Below are 19,492 nucleotides of genomic sequence, written 5' to 3' on the forward strand. Positions count from 1 at the left end.
TAGAAGTTTTGATTCATTTGCATATCCACCTGCTCAGTCCTCTCATGCCTGTCAGATAAGACAATGACATCCCTCTCTCTCTCTCACACACACACACACAGATGTCATGAAGTACATAGAGTACAGGGCCAAAGGCTAGGTTGAGGTTGGGGGCGGAGGACTGAGTTCACTGGGTTCAAGCAACAGTACGAGACACAGAGACCTCATTAGAGAAAGCATGTTTTAGGAAAACGCCCGGCACAGGTCACGCTGACACCCATAACACACACATTAACACATACTTAAAGGGGGTGACCTTTGTGCTCTGAACTACATGTATGTACATGCTGACTTGTGGAAATAACAAAAACTATTCAATAGTCAACTCTCCGTTTGAAGTGAGTTACAAGCAATGAATATTTTCATAGACACGTGTAAAAGATAGAACATAATATTTATAATATGGGGGAGACGGCATTTGCAGGTAGAAAATATCAAGGGGTTGGGGTGGGGGGCACACACATACTCACACACAAACACTTGAGATAACTTGACACACACAGTGGAGATAAGCGACAAGTGCCATTATACTTTCATTTTTTTTATTAATTGTTTTTCGATAAAGGGACAAAATGGGTGTGTGAACAGGATTATGCAGACATCTGCCAGAAAACACAGACAGTGGTTTTCCCAATACAACTGAACAGGGACCCCAAACAAGTACAACAGAAATTAAAGAGCTAGGTTTGTCCAATGACCATTGGCCACATTACAAAAGAAAAAAAAATCAAAATTATATTATAACCAAAAATATAAAATAAAATAAAAAGAAACCAAAAATAAGGATCCATTCCATGTCTCTGTTTTGAACAGATCATATAGGTAATAATAAATAGTAACTCCCATAGTAAAAGATAAAGTTCAAGTTCAAGTTACAACAAACAGCTCTCAGAACAGGAATAGAAAAGGCTGATAACAAAATATTCCGCATTGCCATTTACAAAAAAGTCTCAACTCAAGCAGGCTTCTCCACGTCCCCCGGGTCATTTTTAAATATGCTTTGCATATGAAAGTATACCCAATCTAAATATAAAGCACCATTTAGTATTTGGCAATGAAAAAAAAACTGCAAAACATTTAATTTCTTTTTAAATGTATTTATTTTGACGCTTTTTTCGTAATCCATGTACTGCATATGAAGTTTTTTTTCTTTTTTTTTCCTCTCTTCTTGATGTTGGAATGTAGTCAGGTGGGAGGGGTGAGAGAGACAGAAGCACACAACAGAACAGGCCGACGTCAGCTTGCATTACTGCATACAAGAATGGCAGCAGGAGGGGGGGAGGGAGGTCCGAACCAAAAACCAAAGAAGATATGTACAACCACCTCTGTGGACAGGAAACAGAGCGGCGGCCATCTGATGGCCCGCGACGCCTCCCAATGCCACATACTTTAGCTGCTTTTTTATGGGGTTTTTCCTTTTATTTCTTTAAACATACAAATAATTCGCACTATATTATCCTGCCAAATTAAAAAAATATACCGTGGCAGCTTGGGATTTTTTTTCCACTACCAAAAAAAGGTATGGTAAATACCTTTAGAGAGAACAAGCAACAGTTAAAAATACGAGCCTCAATATAAATACTATAGTGCCTACTCTAAGTGAACATTGAATTCAAATACAATTCTAGAAATACAGAAAAAGTAGACCATAAATGTGTTTAAGCATAGGAATCGACATGAGTGTGCATTTTCCTATATTTTAAGTTCTTTATTATATATTCATATATAATCTTAATCCTTTCCCCAATGCAAATTGTATTTCAACCTGAAGAGCTGTGAAGAGCCAAGGCAAAATAAAAGACAAAACCATCACAGATTTTTTTTTTGTTTGCTTTTTTCTTCTTTTTTTATCATTTCATATATACTGTGATCGGAGTCTTGAACACCACCAAGACGCTGAGGAAAAGAGAAACGACAACAAAACTTAACAGTTTCCCTTAAAAGATAGTGAAGTGTTATTTGCAAAAACGTTTATTTTCATATCTATAATTAAAGGAAGATTAATACAAAAACAGATTCTCGCAGTGTGAGCAACAAGATTTGAGTGTCTGTCGTCCTGCTGGCAAGGTCTATAGATTGCCCAGGTGTAGATGACGACAATGATACAATACAGCTCCTTAAAAACCATGTGGATGTTTGGCGCTGCTGTGGCCAATGGGACCAGCATCCATATTGTGACCATGTAGGAGCGCTGGTTATTTATGTAAATCACATCAAACCTTTTAATTTACAGACCTTGCCAACAGGGTGAATTTTCAGCCCAGGCTAAGCACTGGGGTTTCTAGGGGTAACAAATTGACAAATGGTCAAAGGTAAAATGGCAAGGGTACAGAGGTCAAGGGTCATGAGGCTGGAGTTGCTGGCAACAGATTATGTGTCTCATCTTTTACTGCTTTTTAACAATGGGACCCTCGTCATCTGACAGCATTTCAATGGTTTCCCCTTCAGCGTAAACTTGTAAACTGGGAAAATTGAAACAGTGCACTTCATGTCCTATAAATGACAATCTAGCTTTTAGACTCAACCCAGGTACCAACATTGCATCAGTGTGGGACAATGCAAGAGAGATGTCGGTACTTACTCTCAGGCAGAGTGACAAGTGCTATACTATGAAAAGCTTGAATGAAACTCAAGAAGGAAAAAAAACCTCTCCTTTTGGGTTAAAAAGCAACAGCAAACAAAAAATGTGCCCTGCATTAGCCTATGCTGATACTGATTAAAATGATCGCATTTCACTCTTTTCAAGAGCCCTGGAGTACAGATATATATTTTTGCAATTCTTTCTTTTTGCTGCAATTCATAGTTAATGACCCAGTTTTGATACTAGAATATGTAAAGTGAAAGAGATTGCCTCTGATCCCCATAACATGTACGTAGCTTCCAGTTCTGTGTAGCTTCCAGCTTGTAGTTATTTCAATGCTCTCAAATAAAGTTAGCCTCATTTGGAGCTCATATATTACTTTATGCATTGTTCCACACACTGACATATTGAAGCAGCGTTGTAGGTTTGTGCTAACGCAGATACATGACACTTCTCAGCCATGTGCCGTATCCCTCAAGTTCAGGATTGTACATTACAGATTACCTTTATCTCAAAAGTACCTCCTTACCGGAAACAAAACTACAAATAATTCAGATATACACAATACTGCTTGTACCATGCTTGCCATGAAATCCACATATTAAAGATAGCCTATTGAACATGTAATAGGTAGTTAAATGGTCTTTCTGATCTTTCACATGAGTTGTCACAGTCCATTTGAGCAGTCAGGTGCTTGATGCAAGGACCTTTCCTGGGTGGCTTAAACCTTCTAGCTTTATCTAGTGTGACCCCAAACTTATACCAGATAAGATTATGGCCAATGCAGTGTTGAGATATCAAAGGCACTCTTTCTTATTCTACCAAATGATAGTACAAATTGAATTCCTAGCACACCCTTGTCTTTTTGAAAGAAATTTGAAGGCCGTCATTACTTTCAGTTTAGTCATCAAGCCAATGCATGATTTTCTTTTTTTTTTTTTTTTAACCCTGTGTGAACATGGCGTCTTTTAGAAAGATCAGGATAAGTGCATTTCCAGGGTTGTCAGAAGAGGGTCAAGTCAAAGACTGTTCATTTTCCATGTTACAACACAAAACTGTACATGATATGTGTCACAGAATGTATGCAGCATGGATGTATCTTTCTTGTCTTTTCTCTTTTTGAAGAATAAAAAGAAAAAACAGAACAAGAGAAAAACAGCAACACATTACTCAACAACTAACCAACCAGGGACAAGTTCTTTTCTTTTTTTTGATTAGCAAAAACATACTATGCATGCTGACTAATTCTTAAAAATGGAAAAGGAAAACTCAAAAAAGAAAATAGTACACAACATGTAAATTATTGCACAAGAGAAAGGCTCGAAGTTTTGCGTCAATGCAAGAGTATTGCCCCGATACAGATCATGCATTCAATGGGTAATGGAAACGGGGTGTGCTGGTGCAGAGCACATGGTCTTAAGCTTCCACCAGATTGGCGAAAGTGGAGTGTTGGGGTTGGGGCAAATCTACAAGGGGCTGGGAATAAACAGGGGACTAATGGCGGACATAGCTGCGGGGAAAAGGTCCCATAGTTCGGCCTTCTACTCTGACTTTATTTCGGTACTCAAAGGACGGTCACTGTGCCATTTTTTCATGTGTTTCTCCAAGGTGCTGTAGACACTGAAGGGCATCTGACAAATTTCACACTTGTACACGTCTTTGCCCACCTGACCGTGGGTCTTCATGTGGCGAGTAAGTTTGGAGCTCTGAGCACAAGCATAATTGCACAGCTCACACTTGTATGGTCTCTCCCCTGTGTGGCTGCGCCGGTGCACTGTCAGGTTACTGCAGTTCTTGAACACCTTGCCACAATACTCACAAGTATCACTCCTGCGGCCATCCTTGGAGTTGGGCCGCCCAGGGCCCCCAAGGTGTGGTGTGCTGCCGCCACTTCCTGTTCCACTGCGGCCCGACATCCCCCCGTCCAGTTCCCCCGGTGGGGTCGAGAAACGCAGACTGCCGTTCTCTGAAGAATGCTCAGACGAAGAGGCGAAGGGCGATTGTCTGGAATCCCCAAAGTTCAGAAAAGGGTCCTTGAGTTGTCGGGAGGCGGCATAGCCAGCCAGCCACTGGGAGTAGACGTTCTCCGTATTAGGGATTGTGGGAGTGGGCACGTCAAATTCCTTTTCCAGCTTGATGCGTTTGGAGAAAGGACTAAGTGGACTGGGGCTACCCAGAAGTAGTTTCTTAGAGAGGCCGACAGAGGCAGATTCATTAGGGGATGCTCCCCGCCCATTGACTGTCGAGACAGAGCCCTCCTCTCCACGATCTGTTTCCAGCACCGAGTCCCCATCACACATCTCGCGATTGTGGTGATGGTCTCGGTTGAGGTGATGGTGCAAGTGGTTCTCCTGGGCCATTGCATTCCGTTTGTGCGCGTTGAGGGCTTCACTGAAGTGCTGCATGCTAGCGGCCAGACCCATCCCCTGCATCACCTCAGGCAGTGAACGGGGGATGGGCCCTTCATCAGCCACTCCTCCCAGTCGACTTCCGATACCTCCGTTGTTTTCATGCTGACGTGCTGCTTCAAGGTTCAAGCCAAAGTGGTAGCTGCTGTTGTTTCTTCTGGCTGCCCTCTCTCCATTCTGCTCTTCCTCCTCCTCTCCCTCTTCTTCCTCCTCCTCCTCCTCTTCTTCCTCCTCCTCTTCCTCTTCCTCTTCCTCCTCTTCCTCCTCCTCCTCTTCCCCATTCTCACGTAGCATGCGGTTGTTCACACTTTTCAGCTTGGCCACCACTGACTTCAGAGCATTGCTTGCGCTGCCCAAGGGCTCACTGGTGCCAGGCTCTGGAGAGGAGGCTGTTGAGAGTCCATCTTCTGACTTGCCTGTGTTTGGCGAGGAGGATTTGTGCATGTGTGTCTTCATGTGGCGCTTCAGTTTACTAGCCTGTGTACAGGCATGATCACATAGGTGACATTTGTACGGCTTCTCTCCTGTGTGGCTGCGCCGGTGCACTATTAGATTACTCTGAAACTTGAAAGCCTTGCCACAAAACTCACAACACTTTGATTTCAGGGGGGTGGTTGAGGAGGGTGTTGCCCCTGCAGAGGGGAGAGGGGTAGTAGGAGTGGTTTGAGAGCCCACAGGTGACTGCATGGAGCCTGGAAGAGGGGGTGGGGTAGCAAGGTATGGAGGCTTGCTGCCCCCTGCACCTCCTGTGCCTCCGCTTCCTCCTCCTGTCTGGAATGGCTGGAGCAAGCGCTGCATGGGGCTGGGCCGGCTGGGGGATAGCGGGGGAGTGGACCCTGAGGTGTTGCCCGCCAGCTCCCGTAGCCGCCGTGAGAAGTCCATTGTAGGAGGGGGGTCCAGGGGCAGAGGAGGATTGAGGCGCAGCACCCTGTCAAAGGCACTCGGGTGGTGGGCTGCCAGCGCCAGCTCCTCTGGGCTCAGGTGGTGGGGGTCCAGGTGGTTCCTTGGAGGGGGGCTGAATAGGGGTGGCGTGGGAGGGAAACGCTGATGATGTCCCCCACCAACAGCGCCAACAACGCCAAGTCCACCCCCTGCTCCGACGCTGTCCCTTCCACCTGAGCCCGAGCCAGGGATGCGGAGGAGGTTGAAGGGGCTTGCATCGGGAGGCAGATGGAGGCCGTGAAGGGGAGGCTGAGAAGGGCAGTCTGCACCTCCACCCAGGGAGGAAGGCCCACCCATGCGTGGGGTGAGAGGGCTGCCATGTTCACTTTCTAGGTAGATACGAAAGCCATGGGTGTTCTGGGCATGCTGCAGCAAGAACCAGGCACTGCCGTACGACTGCTTACATGTAGTGCAGGTATAGGTTGTTGGCTCCTCCTTACCTGTAAGACACAGAAGAATGAATTGAGTTAGATGGTATTATAACTGATATGTCCATCATCCAGATTATGTTATACATGACTGTATGAATCATCCAATAATAGAGCGTATTTAATTGTAAAGACTGACTTGATCTAAACATTACTATTTTCAATAAAAGAAAAAAGGATTTTCAAGTGTTTCAAATTCATTTGGAAACATTAATACAGTCATTGTACATAAACAGTACTGTGTACAGAATGAAATTCATGAAGGACAACTCTGTTCAACTTGGCTGAACCAATCTTTTATTTGAACCTAAGGCCTAACTGTTACAGCTTTTAAGAGTGGTCGGCACATGGTGTTGAGGGCTTTGCAAATACAACAGTAGCTCTTATTGAGGTCATGCCCCACATGAGTAGCATGTGAGAAGTAGTGTGTGTGTGTGTGTGTGTGTGTGTGTGTGTGTGTGTGTGTGTGTGTGTGTGTGTGTGTGTATGTGTGTGCATTTGTTCTTCTCCCAGACTGCTCTGGGACATAATTTCTCCCTTTAGACTGACTGTGAGTCCTCCATTGTCAGCAAGAGAACAAAGAAACAGGGCTATCCCGGCGGACTACCACTTCCCACTGATCTGCCAAAACAGAGGTTTGCTGACAAACACACATACACACACAGGGGCACACAGGAGAGGCAACTGGGGGAAAAAATCCTTCAGACCTTTAAATTAGTGCTTCCTTATTTCTGTAGCAACGGTATAATTACTTTTAAAAATATATATCTGATGAACTCTGACAAAATCTCTAGATTTAACTCAATCGGTAAAATAGTCAGGAATGAACAACAATAGCAACAAAATAATCAAAAGAAGGATTAAAAAGAAGAATACTCATATTTAGTAATGTTCCTTAACATCATATGTCTGATCCATAGAAGTATACACACTGAATTCTAGATTCACATTTTCTTATGTCCTTTTCATTCTCCCACCGATGCTGATCAACCCACAGACAAATGCACAAACACAGACTCACACAGACGGTACAGAACACGCCGGCTGCCTGACGAAAGTAAAACAGTAGGAAAGTAAAAACATTTAGGCTCCAACTGGTGAGGAAAAACAACCTCTTCAGTCCACCTCAAAGCTTCTTCTCTCAGTGAGTCACTTTGAGATGGCGACAAGAGGAACATTTAAAACAATAATTGCCTTTGAATGGCCTCGGCAATGATGGCCTGTGGTGGGACCCGCAATGCATGTGTAATCTCATTAGGGGACCAAACGGATGGCCATCAGCTCGTTTACAAGATTAGATGACAAACAAACCCCCATCGCTGCCATTCAGAGCCTTCTATTTAGCACAGTGCAATGTGGGTGCAAGCAGAGATACACATTCATACACTAACACATAAATGGATATCTACAATTACATGTAAACATACTAGAAAACAAACAGTATAGACATTCACGTCACATTTCAGGCATTTAGCTATATATACTATACTAGGGTCAAAGGTTAAGACCTACAAAAAGGTAAGAGCTGAGAAAAGTATGTGCAACCTGCTGAGAAAGAATTTTAACACAGCCTGAATGAAGAAGTTATTGCACATAAACCTTAAACTCTACAGCATAAAAACTACCAGGAGAGCTGAAATACTGACAAAAAGCCCTGATGTACCTTTGACTGACACCAAATGTGATAATGTTTCCTTTAACCAAAATGAATGAAGTTTGTAGCAAATGTGTAAAACCTTTAACTCTAACCTTTCAAATTCTGGTTAAGGCTGATATGTCCAAATCCACATTTTATGTGTGGGTAGAAATACGGTTATTTATGGAAAAACAACCATGACAATTATATCAGCATCCAAAAATGTCAAAAGTTACAAAACATAATAGATTGAAACATGCTGTGATTTTGCAATATCGCAAAAGTGGAATAAATAAATAAATAGGTGTCATTTGAGGGGTCATAATATTGATGCTAATTATCTTAGATGATTTTTTTGGATAAAAAGCTATTTTGCTGTAACGTGTCATGAACAATAAATTAGAAAACATCCCATTAATATGTTAACAGGTATGGTGGGTTGTAAAAAAAAAATACCCAAAGAATTGGGATGTATTACCTGCTAATTACTGGCAGAACGAATGACAAATTAACAGTGATACTAAAAGGATGTCACGGTTTACATGAAAGCTTTTATATATCACCACACAGCAATTTACTTCTAATAGCCAGAAAGAGAGTCAGGTTGTAGTGAAAAAAAACTGCTTCAACACATGTCTGCAAAGGGGAAATATATGGATGTGTTTGTGAATGTGTCTTTGTATAGCTGAAAGAGATGTAATTTCTCTAATGCTGAGGGATTTCTAAACATACATAAACAAATTAGTGTTAGAGTTAAGGTTCTATTTACAGGGATGATACTGAATATTGAAAAACCAGCACATCTTCGTAAACGTGAATGTGTTTAAGTGTGTAGACAGTGGTCCTGTCTGTCTGTGCGGTTCAGTGTTTGGCGAAAGATGTCTCTGTCTCACTACCTCTCTTTCCGCACACACAAACACACACTTATCCCACATGACCAACAGTTTGGAAAGGCTGCTAAATTATGGATCATTAAAATCGGCACAAATTACCACTAATTGTGGCCACCTGCATCGGATCTAACCTGTGAATATCATTTGCATTATTAGGACTAGGGAGGCTCTGTTTTATTTATGCATCTTTTTTCATCTGGTTGATCCACTCGACTCCTGGACACTGACAGTGTTAACAACACCACTGCACTTTTTCCACTTTGGTTGAATCAGGAGATGTGACATGTCCAGAAAAATGTATAAATAACTCAAGTGATTCATCCATGAGAATGGATGTATTGAAAGTTGAATGGGGGCCACTGAGGGGGCCCAGATTTTTTGCCCCTAATACATCAATACTGCGGATTGATGAATCTTGAATCTTGGTTTATGTAGTGGTCTAGATTGGTCACAGCGCAATGATAAGACAAAGTAAAAGACGGATTTGTTTGGGGGTTTTTTTCCAGATAAAGATGTAGGCACAATTTTGAGCAAAACAAGAGCAAGGCAAAAATAGTGTATCTCTTAAGCTAATACGCTCCTTTTTGACTCGTAGCTCAGACTTGTCTGTGCGCTGATTGAAACTGTAAGGTTAATGGATTTTAGAGTAGGCGACCGCTCCACTCTGTCTCTCTGTAATATACTCCCATCAGCCACTTCATTAGGCAAACTCTCCACCACTCCGAGGTAGAAAAATGAAGTGAGAAAGCGGAATGGAGAAAGAGAGATGAAGACAGATAGAGTCAGAGAGGGGAAAGACAGAGATGAGATAGAAGTAATCCCTCTGGTTTAAGTTTAGATAGAGGTGACAAATACCTGCTACAACTTTTAAGCTTGGACACTTGGTATGGATGGAGGAAGAGGAAGGGGGATGGAGGGAGGGAAGATGGAGGTAAATAATAGAATCCGGTTCTTTACTTGGGCTAACTGTCAGAGCTCTACAGCCGCTACTGAGACTCCAGAGAACACACACTCGCGCAGTTTCAGAAATGTCCTAACACTCAGTACCAGCCATGCTACAGTGACAAGCACAGGCATTAAGCCCTATTAAGCCAAGGGCATTGCCTGGACACTTATGTGGTGCGAGATGGAAGAGGGAGGCAGTAAGGCAGCTTGGCTCATGTTTCACAGGTCCTGTGTGTGTGTGAGAGAGAGAGAGAGAGATAGAGAGAGAGAGAGAGAGAGAGAGAGAGAGAGAGAGAGAGAGAGAGAGAGTTTGTGTGTGGCAACTTCCTTTGGCTCTATCCATCCCTCTCCAAAGGAAGTGTAACACTCTGATCCAAAGGCAGTCCAAGGAGCTGAAATAATGCCAGTGCACCAAACTGAAGAGACATACTGTGCATCTAGAAAAAGGGGATTCATTCACAAGAAGCCTCAAAAATGCACATTTTTAAATGCATCAAATAGTGGAGAGACTTTTTCTTTATCTCTTGACGTTCTTATATCAACTGTGTTGTGATGCTTTTCTTCCTTTCTAATTTGCAGTCATAGTGAAAAATTCCATTGGAATTGTGGATGTAGTTAATTAGCACCTTTAACTTGTCAAGCTAACTAGTGGTTCAATAGTGAGAGACGTCAGAATAGAGGTTAAAGAGTAGAAATGTATTCCCTACACTGCAGTTGCAAAGTGCAAATACCTCAACACATTAAAATCCCCTTCCTAAAGTGTGCTATTACACAGGCTGTGTACACCTCAAAAGTCATGTTTATGCTTAAAAGGTTCAAGGATAAGATGTTCTTCTTCTTTTTTACATTGTTGGAAAGGGTTCTCCTATGATTCTCCTATTTTCTGCATTCAAGCAGCTACAAACATCCTAGAAGATCAGTGAGGGTTCCTTAACCATCAGCATCTACATCTGCATATACGTCTATATACACAATTGTGCTGACTGGCCATGCCATTGTGACTTCTACTGTACATGTGTGAAACATATCAACGTTTGTAATAAAGTATTGACAGAATTGCGCGTGTGTCTAAATATCAGGGCTCTTAGTGGTTACACATGGGAAACTTAAGAGTGCACATTTCAGACAGCCAGCAACACATTTACATTTTTAAATTCTCTTTAATGAATCCACCACAGAACATCAGTCTGCATAGCTGTCTGTTCTTCAGCCAGTCATTCTGTCTTGTAAATTAGCTGGATTGCCACCATTAAATCCTTCTCAGACCAGCTGGGAAACAAAACTGGTTGCCAGATCTTGGCCACCAGCTATGACAGACCTACCACTATCTTACTGGCCCTTTTATGAATTTAATCCATCTCTACATATTCAATTTCTTCTTCTTTCATCAGCCATCCCTTAAAATATTTTCCCTTCATGACTTTCCGCCCTCTGTTGCACTGTCCTCCTTTTCTATCCCCCTATTTCTCTCTTTTCTTTCCCATCCACATTAAGCTACAATAAGGGACTGTCTCCTTTACTGCCCTCCCTCCCCCTCTCCTCCCCCATCCTTTCCCCCTCTCTTTCCACCCATCGGTGGCTCTCCGGTGGTGTCCTTGGCTGGGTCCACCTCTGGGTGAGATGATAGTAATTGAGGTAATGGAACATCGCTGAAACAGGATTAGGTACGCATACTGGGAGTGAGGGACAATGTCCCTTAATACAATTTGGGATTTCTATCTGAGCCTCAGGCTTTCAGGATCTGCTGCTTATATTTACATCTGGGCATCACCGCTCACCCCTGATCACCCCCTGCTCTACCTTAAAGGGATACCTGGACGTTTCATGAGAATTTTAGTGTGGCATGTATAGAATGTCTGGAGGGATATGTTAATTGATTGCCACGTCATTTTTTCTTACTAAAACAGCATCACAGTTTTAGAAATGTCCATATGCATTGCTGAAGTCTGCTTGAGCAAGAAACTGAATTTTTGCACGCTTTGGTGCAGTTTCTCTGTGCATTAACCTGACATCTGACCTCTAAAAGGACAAAGGGTAAGTGAGCTAGCAGTACTCATAAAATCCAGTGAGGAATGACAGTTTTAAGGTAAAGAACATATGCATGCTTTGTCAAAAAACAAAATGATTCCACTGAAATTGCCATAATATTGTATTTTTTGTGATAAATCTATTCTTGTATCTTTCTTCCCTCTCTTTAACTGTCCGATTTTCATAATCCATATGAGTTTTCAGTGACACATATAACTGCTTACTGACCAACCCTCAGATACTCATATCTCACTGCTCCCACTATACATTTGTACTGTCACTGATACACTGACCCACTTAAATCAAGGCTCTTTCATGTCTCTGAGAGCAAACCATACCAGAGTAAATGATTCTCAAATGGTTTCTGCAGGACACAACATCATCGACTCCAGCCTTCCTCCCTGCTCCCCACTGTCCTCCCTTCATCATCACCCACGAAAGTGCAACAGTTGCGGCTTCCTGGTTCGGGCAGTAAAACAGTCTGTTTTACTGCCCGAAAGCACTTAACCATATCATTGTTGTCATGTGAAAATCTTGTTGCCCTAATTATGTCTCTTTTCATGTTTTAATTTCAGAACTGCATGTTCTTGTTGACCCTTGGGCATATCTGCGAAACCATTTCAAAACCCTGCTGGTTAAACTCAAAAACGCATTGTGGTCAAGTTCAAAGCAAGTTTCTTACGAAATCCAGGAGAACAACAAAAATAAGAACATTCATGCATACTTGAGTGGCATCCTATTAAATTGTCACAAAATTCCCGTAACTGCTATATTGGTCTCATACACTGTCATACCAATGCAGTGGGCTCACTTCTGAAGAAACTCACACTGAGGTCCAAGAGAAGGGATCTGCACTATTCTCCTCTCCCCCAATTATTTTTCCCTCTACTGAAACTGGACTGCGAACAATTGGAATGCAAACAGTGGCAGCTGGTGTCCTGTCCGCTCACTGAGGGGAGCGACGCAGTCAAATAACAACATGACTGCAATTGCTCAAAAAGGCGGCGCTCTGCTTGGAAGGAAATAAGACTCTATTACTGACTACGAGTCGCCGGTTAGATCAAAGCAACTTCCCAAAACACTGCAGTTAGAAGAAAAGCATGCAAAGAATGGATGTGTAATCATAAAAGGGGGTTGACAGACGAAAGAAACTATCTTACAATATATGAATAAGGAGTAGGGATTAGTCCTGCTTGTCCTGCAGTCACAGTCCTGAACTGTTTGTTGAGCTTCCTTCAAGAGGTAACCACTCTATGTGTTTGACAAATGAAGATACTTCATATCTACATCCAGAACATTTTCAGCGGTGTGTATATCTGCTGGCTGGGGAGGCCTTTGACATTGTGCAGTCGTTCACTCTCGGTGGTGTTATTGCATGACATTATCAAGAAACCATAGAGGCCTCAGTATTCTTAAAATGAAGCTTGTTGGAACTTCTAGTAGCAGCAATTTTTGCAACTTTCCGAAAGACAATCCTATAGCCTTGCCTATTTTCCACATCCCATTTTGAACCTTTCACTCTTTTTTAAAAAAAAATTAAAATTCTTCTACCTTTTGTGGTACAAAACAGCATAATTTGAACCACAACCGCATAAATGCTTATGATTGTGCAATTCATTGCTTCGAGAACTACAAAAACACACAAAAGACACAGAAGTCTTGAAGAGAAATTGGGGAGGCAGTAGGATGCAGTCAGATGAGTCTATAGTGGTATGTGGCAGCTATGAGAAGAGGTCAGACAACCTGGTCATACAAACTATACTGAATCCCTAAGGTGCAGACATGTGGAGACTAATATTTTATGGCCTCTCTGGGCTATTAGAGGACAACTAACTACCTAGAAAGAATCACTGAGAATCACAAACATCCTACTTCTGAGTTCTGAGTATCTCTGTATACATTATTATAACATTATCCAGGCACAAGTGTGATCCATTAACGCTAATATTCTGGTTATTATTATTGGGGTTTTTGGAGTATTTTGTTTAACTTATTGTCTGGTTTCTGATTTCTTGGACACTGCTTCTTTTATCACTCTTTTTATCATTTACATCGATTGAAGCTAAGAGTCACTTTATCCTTCATCGATCATTATCATCATTAACTGCTGTATGACTTGAGTAAATAAGCTAGAATAGGGCGTTAAATGAGTATCTATTGGATCCAGCTAACACATATTTCAATATGGATAAAGACTTATATTTTTAAAATCATTACATGCTTAAACACAATAGAAAAAACCTGATCATTACTGGGATACTAGCATGCATGTAAACATACTGATTGGAAACTGCAAGGCCCCAGTGTATCTGAGAATGTCTTGATGTGTTTAATACAGAACCAATGGAGTGACAGCTATTCTTTGCAACAAAGGTCTACAAAGTACAGACCGAAACTCTGGAAACTTAACAAAACCATCTTTTTATCTTCAAAAGAAAACAGTTCAATCAACGCCAAAGTTGTCAGATTCATAAATATTGAACATCAAGGTGAAAAATAAAAACTACTGTCACTGGTCAAAACCCGTATAAGCTGGACTTAAAATAGCGGTAAACAACTTTTTCACATAGACGCCTCCAGGCCTGACAGTAATAATGTGGTATTTTTATGGAAGAAAGAACTATGAATGCATTTGAATAACCAAAAACAGCAATGGATTATTGAGCCTGTCTGATTACATGCTGTGTGTGCATGGATGTGCACGAGAATGTGTGTATCTGTGTGGTCCCGCTGAACAGCCATACACTCTCGGCTGATGAGCAAAAATATCAATACCGTCTGTCCCTGAGTGTGTGAGTATGTGTGTGTGGGGATATATCAATACCTTCTGTCTCTGTGTTTGGAACTCCTGCTGTGCTACAGACTGTGCTATCTGCAATTCTCTCGCTAGTACACACACACACACACACACGAGTAGTATGTGTGTGTGTGTCCATCCGTCCACCCATTATAGCCGCCATGTGACAAAGTTTCCTCTTCTTTTTATTTGTCGCACACACACAAACACACACACTCTATCACACACACAAACACACACACACACAGTAAAGTCTCGTAAAGGCTGTTCTAATGACACAGCCAGGGCCCTTAAACTGTGTTTATAAATGTAATTAAACGGACCGGCCTTTGTAGAAGCATCCAAGCGCACTGTAGCTGTGATCCAGTGTGTGCGCATGTGTGTGCGAGTGAGTGTGTGTGTGTCCATTTGGAAGGCCGGTACTCATGATGGCAGGGACAGCCTCCACTTAACCCTAAACCACCATGGTGAAATTACAGAGCATCCAAATTACAGCACTTATGTGAGCAGAGAGAGAGAGAGAGAGAGGGGTTTGAAAGAGGGAACTTGGTCCTAACACACACACACACACACACACACACACACACACACACACACACACACACGATATTCAGTGACTCAGCTTGTGGACTTCCACTTCAATGTAGAAACTTACTTTCAACTCCTAATCTGTTGCAGATTGGTGACCTTCATCAGAGTTTATGTGGTCATTTCAGGTTGGTTTTGAAGTTATTGTCGCTGCACGCAGACATTTGATTGATTGCTTACATGCTGAATAACATTGTATGTCTCAGTTCTCCAGGTGTTGACCGGTGTATCATTTTTAGACATAAATACATAGATTTCATGAAGATACAGTAAATAATGTATCCTGATATGTGAAGACTGACATTGGTCCACTCAGCTGTGTCAATGAGGCCACTGTGTGACGCAGCAGGAATACCACAATTACATACTTGCGTGCACACACTCCTGGTAGATTACTTCACATGAATGGGCTAATTCTTCTATTTACTTTGTGATTATCGCGTCACTTCCCACAGTTGTAAAATGCTTCCTCTTATTATTATAAATTACTGTGTATCTGATATGCCTTCAAACTCAAGGATTTATCACTAAAACCAGCCTTCCTGAGTCGTATTTCATCATCTCACCAGTACCTGAAGCAACCACGTTTTTTTAACGCAGTGCTGTTTTCAATCTGAATGCCTGGTTAATTTAGGATCTGGTTCAGTCAGTGTTAAATGTGTCCAGTATGTGAACTGTATCTTCAAGATGAGATGAATATATGGAATAATGAATCAGTAGCTTTTAGCATTGGTGCTTGGATCACTGGTGATTGAGCATGAAATCCACAGAGACAGTCATGATGCTTTGGGAACTTTTCTGTAGACAGGTGACACTTGAGCATTTGAACCAGTAACAGAGAAAATAATCAGACTGAAAGCAATACCATTATATCACAGCTTATAATAATAATGTGATGGCTTAAGATAGTGAAAATGAGTGAAAATCTTTGTGCTGAACTGAACGAAATCAGCAAAGTGATTTGTAATTTCCACCACTGTAGTGTGTTTAACTGATTTCAATGAGACATTCTGAGTGATCTTTTATTTCAGAACTTTGAGAGGTGGGGAGTTTTAGTGTCCAGCAGTCTAAATGCTGAATGAAATAATAGAGGACAAGTGAAGATTTGTAATTATGAGGATGTTTCTGGCTCAAAATAATTAAATTTAAATTCGCTACTGGCAGTCTCAACACAAAAATCACTCTAAATATATGTGAAAGTGAGTGAAGTAGAGTAAACAAATTAGAAAAGGTCAATTAAATTATTACAAAAGATATATGTGCTTTATTTTCCCTGGAAGCACACACACACACACACACACACACACACACACACACACACATACACGCTTATGTCTTAAATCCCTGGTGAGACAAGAGCACACGCTGAGAGGAAGCAGATTTTCTTTAGTGCCACAAGCAAGAGGTTGGTGGTCACTGAAGACACACACACACACACACACACACACACACATACACACATACACACATACACACACACACACATACACAGTCTGGTATTGAGTGATCTGCAGGGACCTGCAACAGCTGCCAAGCAGGACAATTCAGTCATCAGTGCGTGTGTGTGTGCGTGTGTGGGTGTGTGTGTGTGTGTGTGTCTTGCAGTGACCACAATGGGAGATCACTCTGAGCCGAGCAAACACCTCAGCTGGCCGGAGGCCCACACACACACACACACACATACACACACACGCACACACACATACAGCGCTTTGCTTCTTCTCCTCATCTAATCCCTCCTCCGCCCAGTTGGTTTCATCCCTCCATCTGTCCATCAACATTGCATACATCTATTCTTTCAGTCCATCACACCCGCCCTTCCACTTTCCCTCCTTGTTTTCCTCCCTCTATTCTTCCACCCATCCATCCTTTTAATCCGTCCATCCTCCCCTCCCAGGTGGGAAGCACTCAGCGCCGTCTCTTTAATTGTATTCATCCGACAAAGCCAATCGATAGAGGACATATTTAATACAAATTTATGACTATTAGCCATCAGCGATAAAAAGCCTTTTTTTTTTCCAAGATAGCTCTGGTTTGTGGTGAAAGAGAGAAAGAGAGGAGGAGGTGGAGGAGGTGGAGGAAAGAGAGGAAATACATGCCATCCTGCTTTTAACACAAACAGCCTCCCACAGTCTCACTGTCTGACCTTGGAGAGATACGGTTTAAGCTGCAACAAAAACACGAGAATTCAAGATTTTTTCTTTTTTTTTTTTCTTTTCTTTTCTTTTCTTTTCAGACAAGGCTTCAACTTCAAGTGGGTCTCGGGTGTATTTGGGAGGTTTTTTCAAGCATTTGATTTTAGTGCACGGCTCACAAGAGGATTTCATGATGGACTCATACAATGTACACTCATACAGTATTTTATATTTGAGCGTTATAAGCTGCTTCTCCGTTGGCGTTAATGACAAAAACTGATGCTGATTGTGCCATTAAGACATCAACATGATATACTTTACATACTGTACATACTCATGTTAATAATATGTATATTAAAAGGCAAATTTGACACCATTTGATGCCTTTTCTATTTTTTTTTCCATAAATCATTTTCCTGCCAAAAGGCATGTGAGGTGAAAATCCTGCATATACGAGAAACTCAGAATTAAATATCAAAGTTTCCTGATTTGGTCACTGCTCTGTTACACACAGAGACAAACAGCAAGGGAGTGTTGCGATGAGATAAAGCACGAAGACAAACTCCCCTCCAGCGCTCCTTCACAACCTTGTCTACTTAACAAACACTGTAGGCTTGATTCATTAGAGCTGCAGTCACTACACCCTGAGAGCCCTATCGATCCCCCAGACGTTTTCTACAGGCCGGGGAAAAACTGACAGCCGAGAGAAAGAGAGATGAAGAAGGGGAAAAAAAGCAAGAGAGACAGGCTGAATATATGGCTCTGTTAATACGTAGCGAGCAGCAGTTTACCTGCCTCTTTAAATTCATTCTGGTGTGCAAGGCGACTGTGACGGCTCCCGGAGAGAAAAGCCCCCCGCTCGTCGCCAAAGGAAATCTTTCGCCCTCCAAGAGAAACAAGGTGTGCATGGGCTGGAACCAAAGTCAGATGATGGAGAGAGATTTTTGGTTTGTGTGAAACCGCCAGTCAAATGTATTAGACAGACAGTGAAAGTTAGCTCTACGGTGGGTTGACTCGTCATCATCCTTACACAATTAAACTCATTTCTTATTTGTACAGCTGATTTTACCACCTTTACAGAGGGATATATTGTGATATTGAGAAGTGTCAGGATCGATCAGGAGAAAAGAGAAACACCTTCTCCTGCATGAATTCATTTTTTTGGAGGAAAAATATATCACTTTATTTTTGTAACTATTTCTTTTTTTTTTTTTTGATGAATGTATCAATTTAAAAATCTGATCACCCACATTTTTTTTCTGCCTCAGGGCAACAATGTGTGATATGGGTATAAAAACCTGATTCCTGTGGAACAATCATTAGTTGTACAACAAATAAGTTGTAACATACACACAGCCCCTTGTTTTATTATGTAATTTTTTTTTTTTTCAAATTCATTTTATCAACCTCAGTCTTCATTATTTTGGTTTCACATTCTGTGTGAAATCTCAGGAAGCTGTTGGTTGTGACATATTTTCTGCACTCTGCTGGCTCTGCATCAGAAATCACAAATCACAAGAAAAGCTCTATTCTTCCATTCCTTACAAAAATCCTGTTCACGCTATAATAAATGGTAAATATGGATCTTTCCTGGTTTAGAAGACCCTGCACAATAAGGTTCTTTTAGACCATAAAATGTCTGTTTCCACTGCAGTAGGTGAGTGTTAGTAGCCAACTAAAACACTGACCAGGATCTTCATTTCATACATCATTTTACATCTCCATTACAGAGCATGATATTGTCCTAACAACCAGCCAAACTGCACAACACTGAGTCAACTACTGGAAAATCACACATTAGGAATCTAAATCTTTAAATCATCAATTATGCTTCCTTAGAGTTTGTGCTTGTATTTATTCTATCAAGTTATCTTGATTTAAAGCTGGTAAATAGTCAGATTTATCTTACTTTTAAGAGTTTCCACCCCAACATTATACTCACTTCAGCTCCTCATGTGATTCATCTGAAACTTTTCATCAGGTGTGCAAAAATGAAAATATAAAAAGATTCAGACACTGCAAGGGTCCAACACAATATTCAGCAGGGGGCTAAACGCACCAAGACTGCTATA

The 19,492-nt window shown here is 41.6% G+C and overlaps 1 protein-coding gene across 2 annotated transcripts in view; it reads right to left on the reverse strand.

Moving 5' to 3' along the window:
• Positions 1 to 567: 567 nt before the first annotated feature.
• bcl11aa (BAF chromatin remodeling complex subunit BCL11A a) overlaps positions 568 to 19,492 on the reverse strand; it is a 52,738-nt gene continuing 33,813 nt past the window's right edge. For both annotated transcript variants that reach the window (XM_044373647.1, XM_044373646.1), the window contains exon 3: positions 568 to 6,410. In XM_044373647.1, the coding sequence (XP_044229582.1) occupies positions 4,162 to 6,410 (2,249 nt within the window). In that variant the 3' untranslated portion in view covers positions 568 to 4,161. The remainder of the gene's footprint in view (positions 6,411 to 19,492) is intronic.

Source organism: Thunnus albacares, chromosome 14, assembly GCF_914725855.1.
Source record: "Thunnus albacares chromosome 14, fThuAlb1.1, whole genome shotgun sequence".
NCBI classification, from domain to species: domain Eukaryota; kingdom Metazoa; phylum Chordata; class Actinopteri; order Scombriformes; family Scombridae; genus Thunnus; species Thunnus albacares.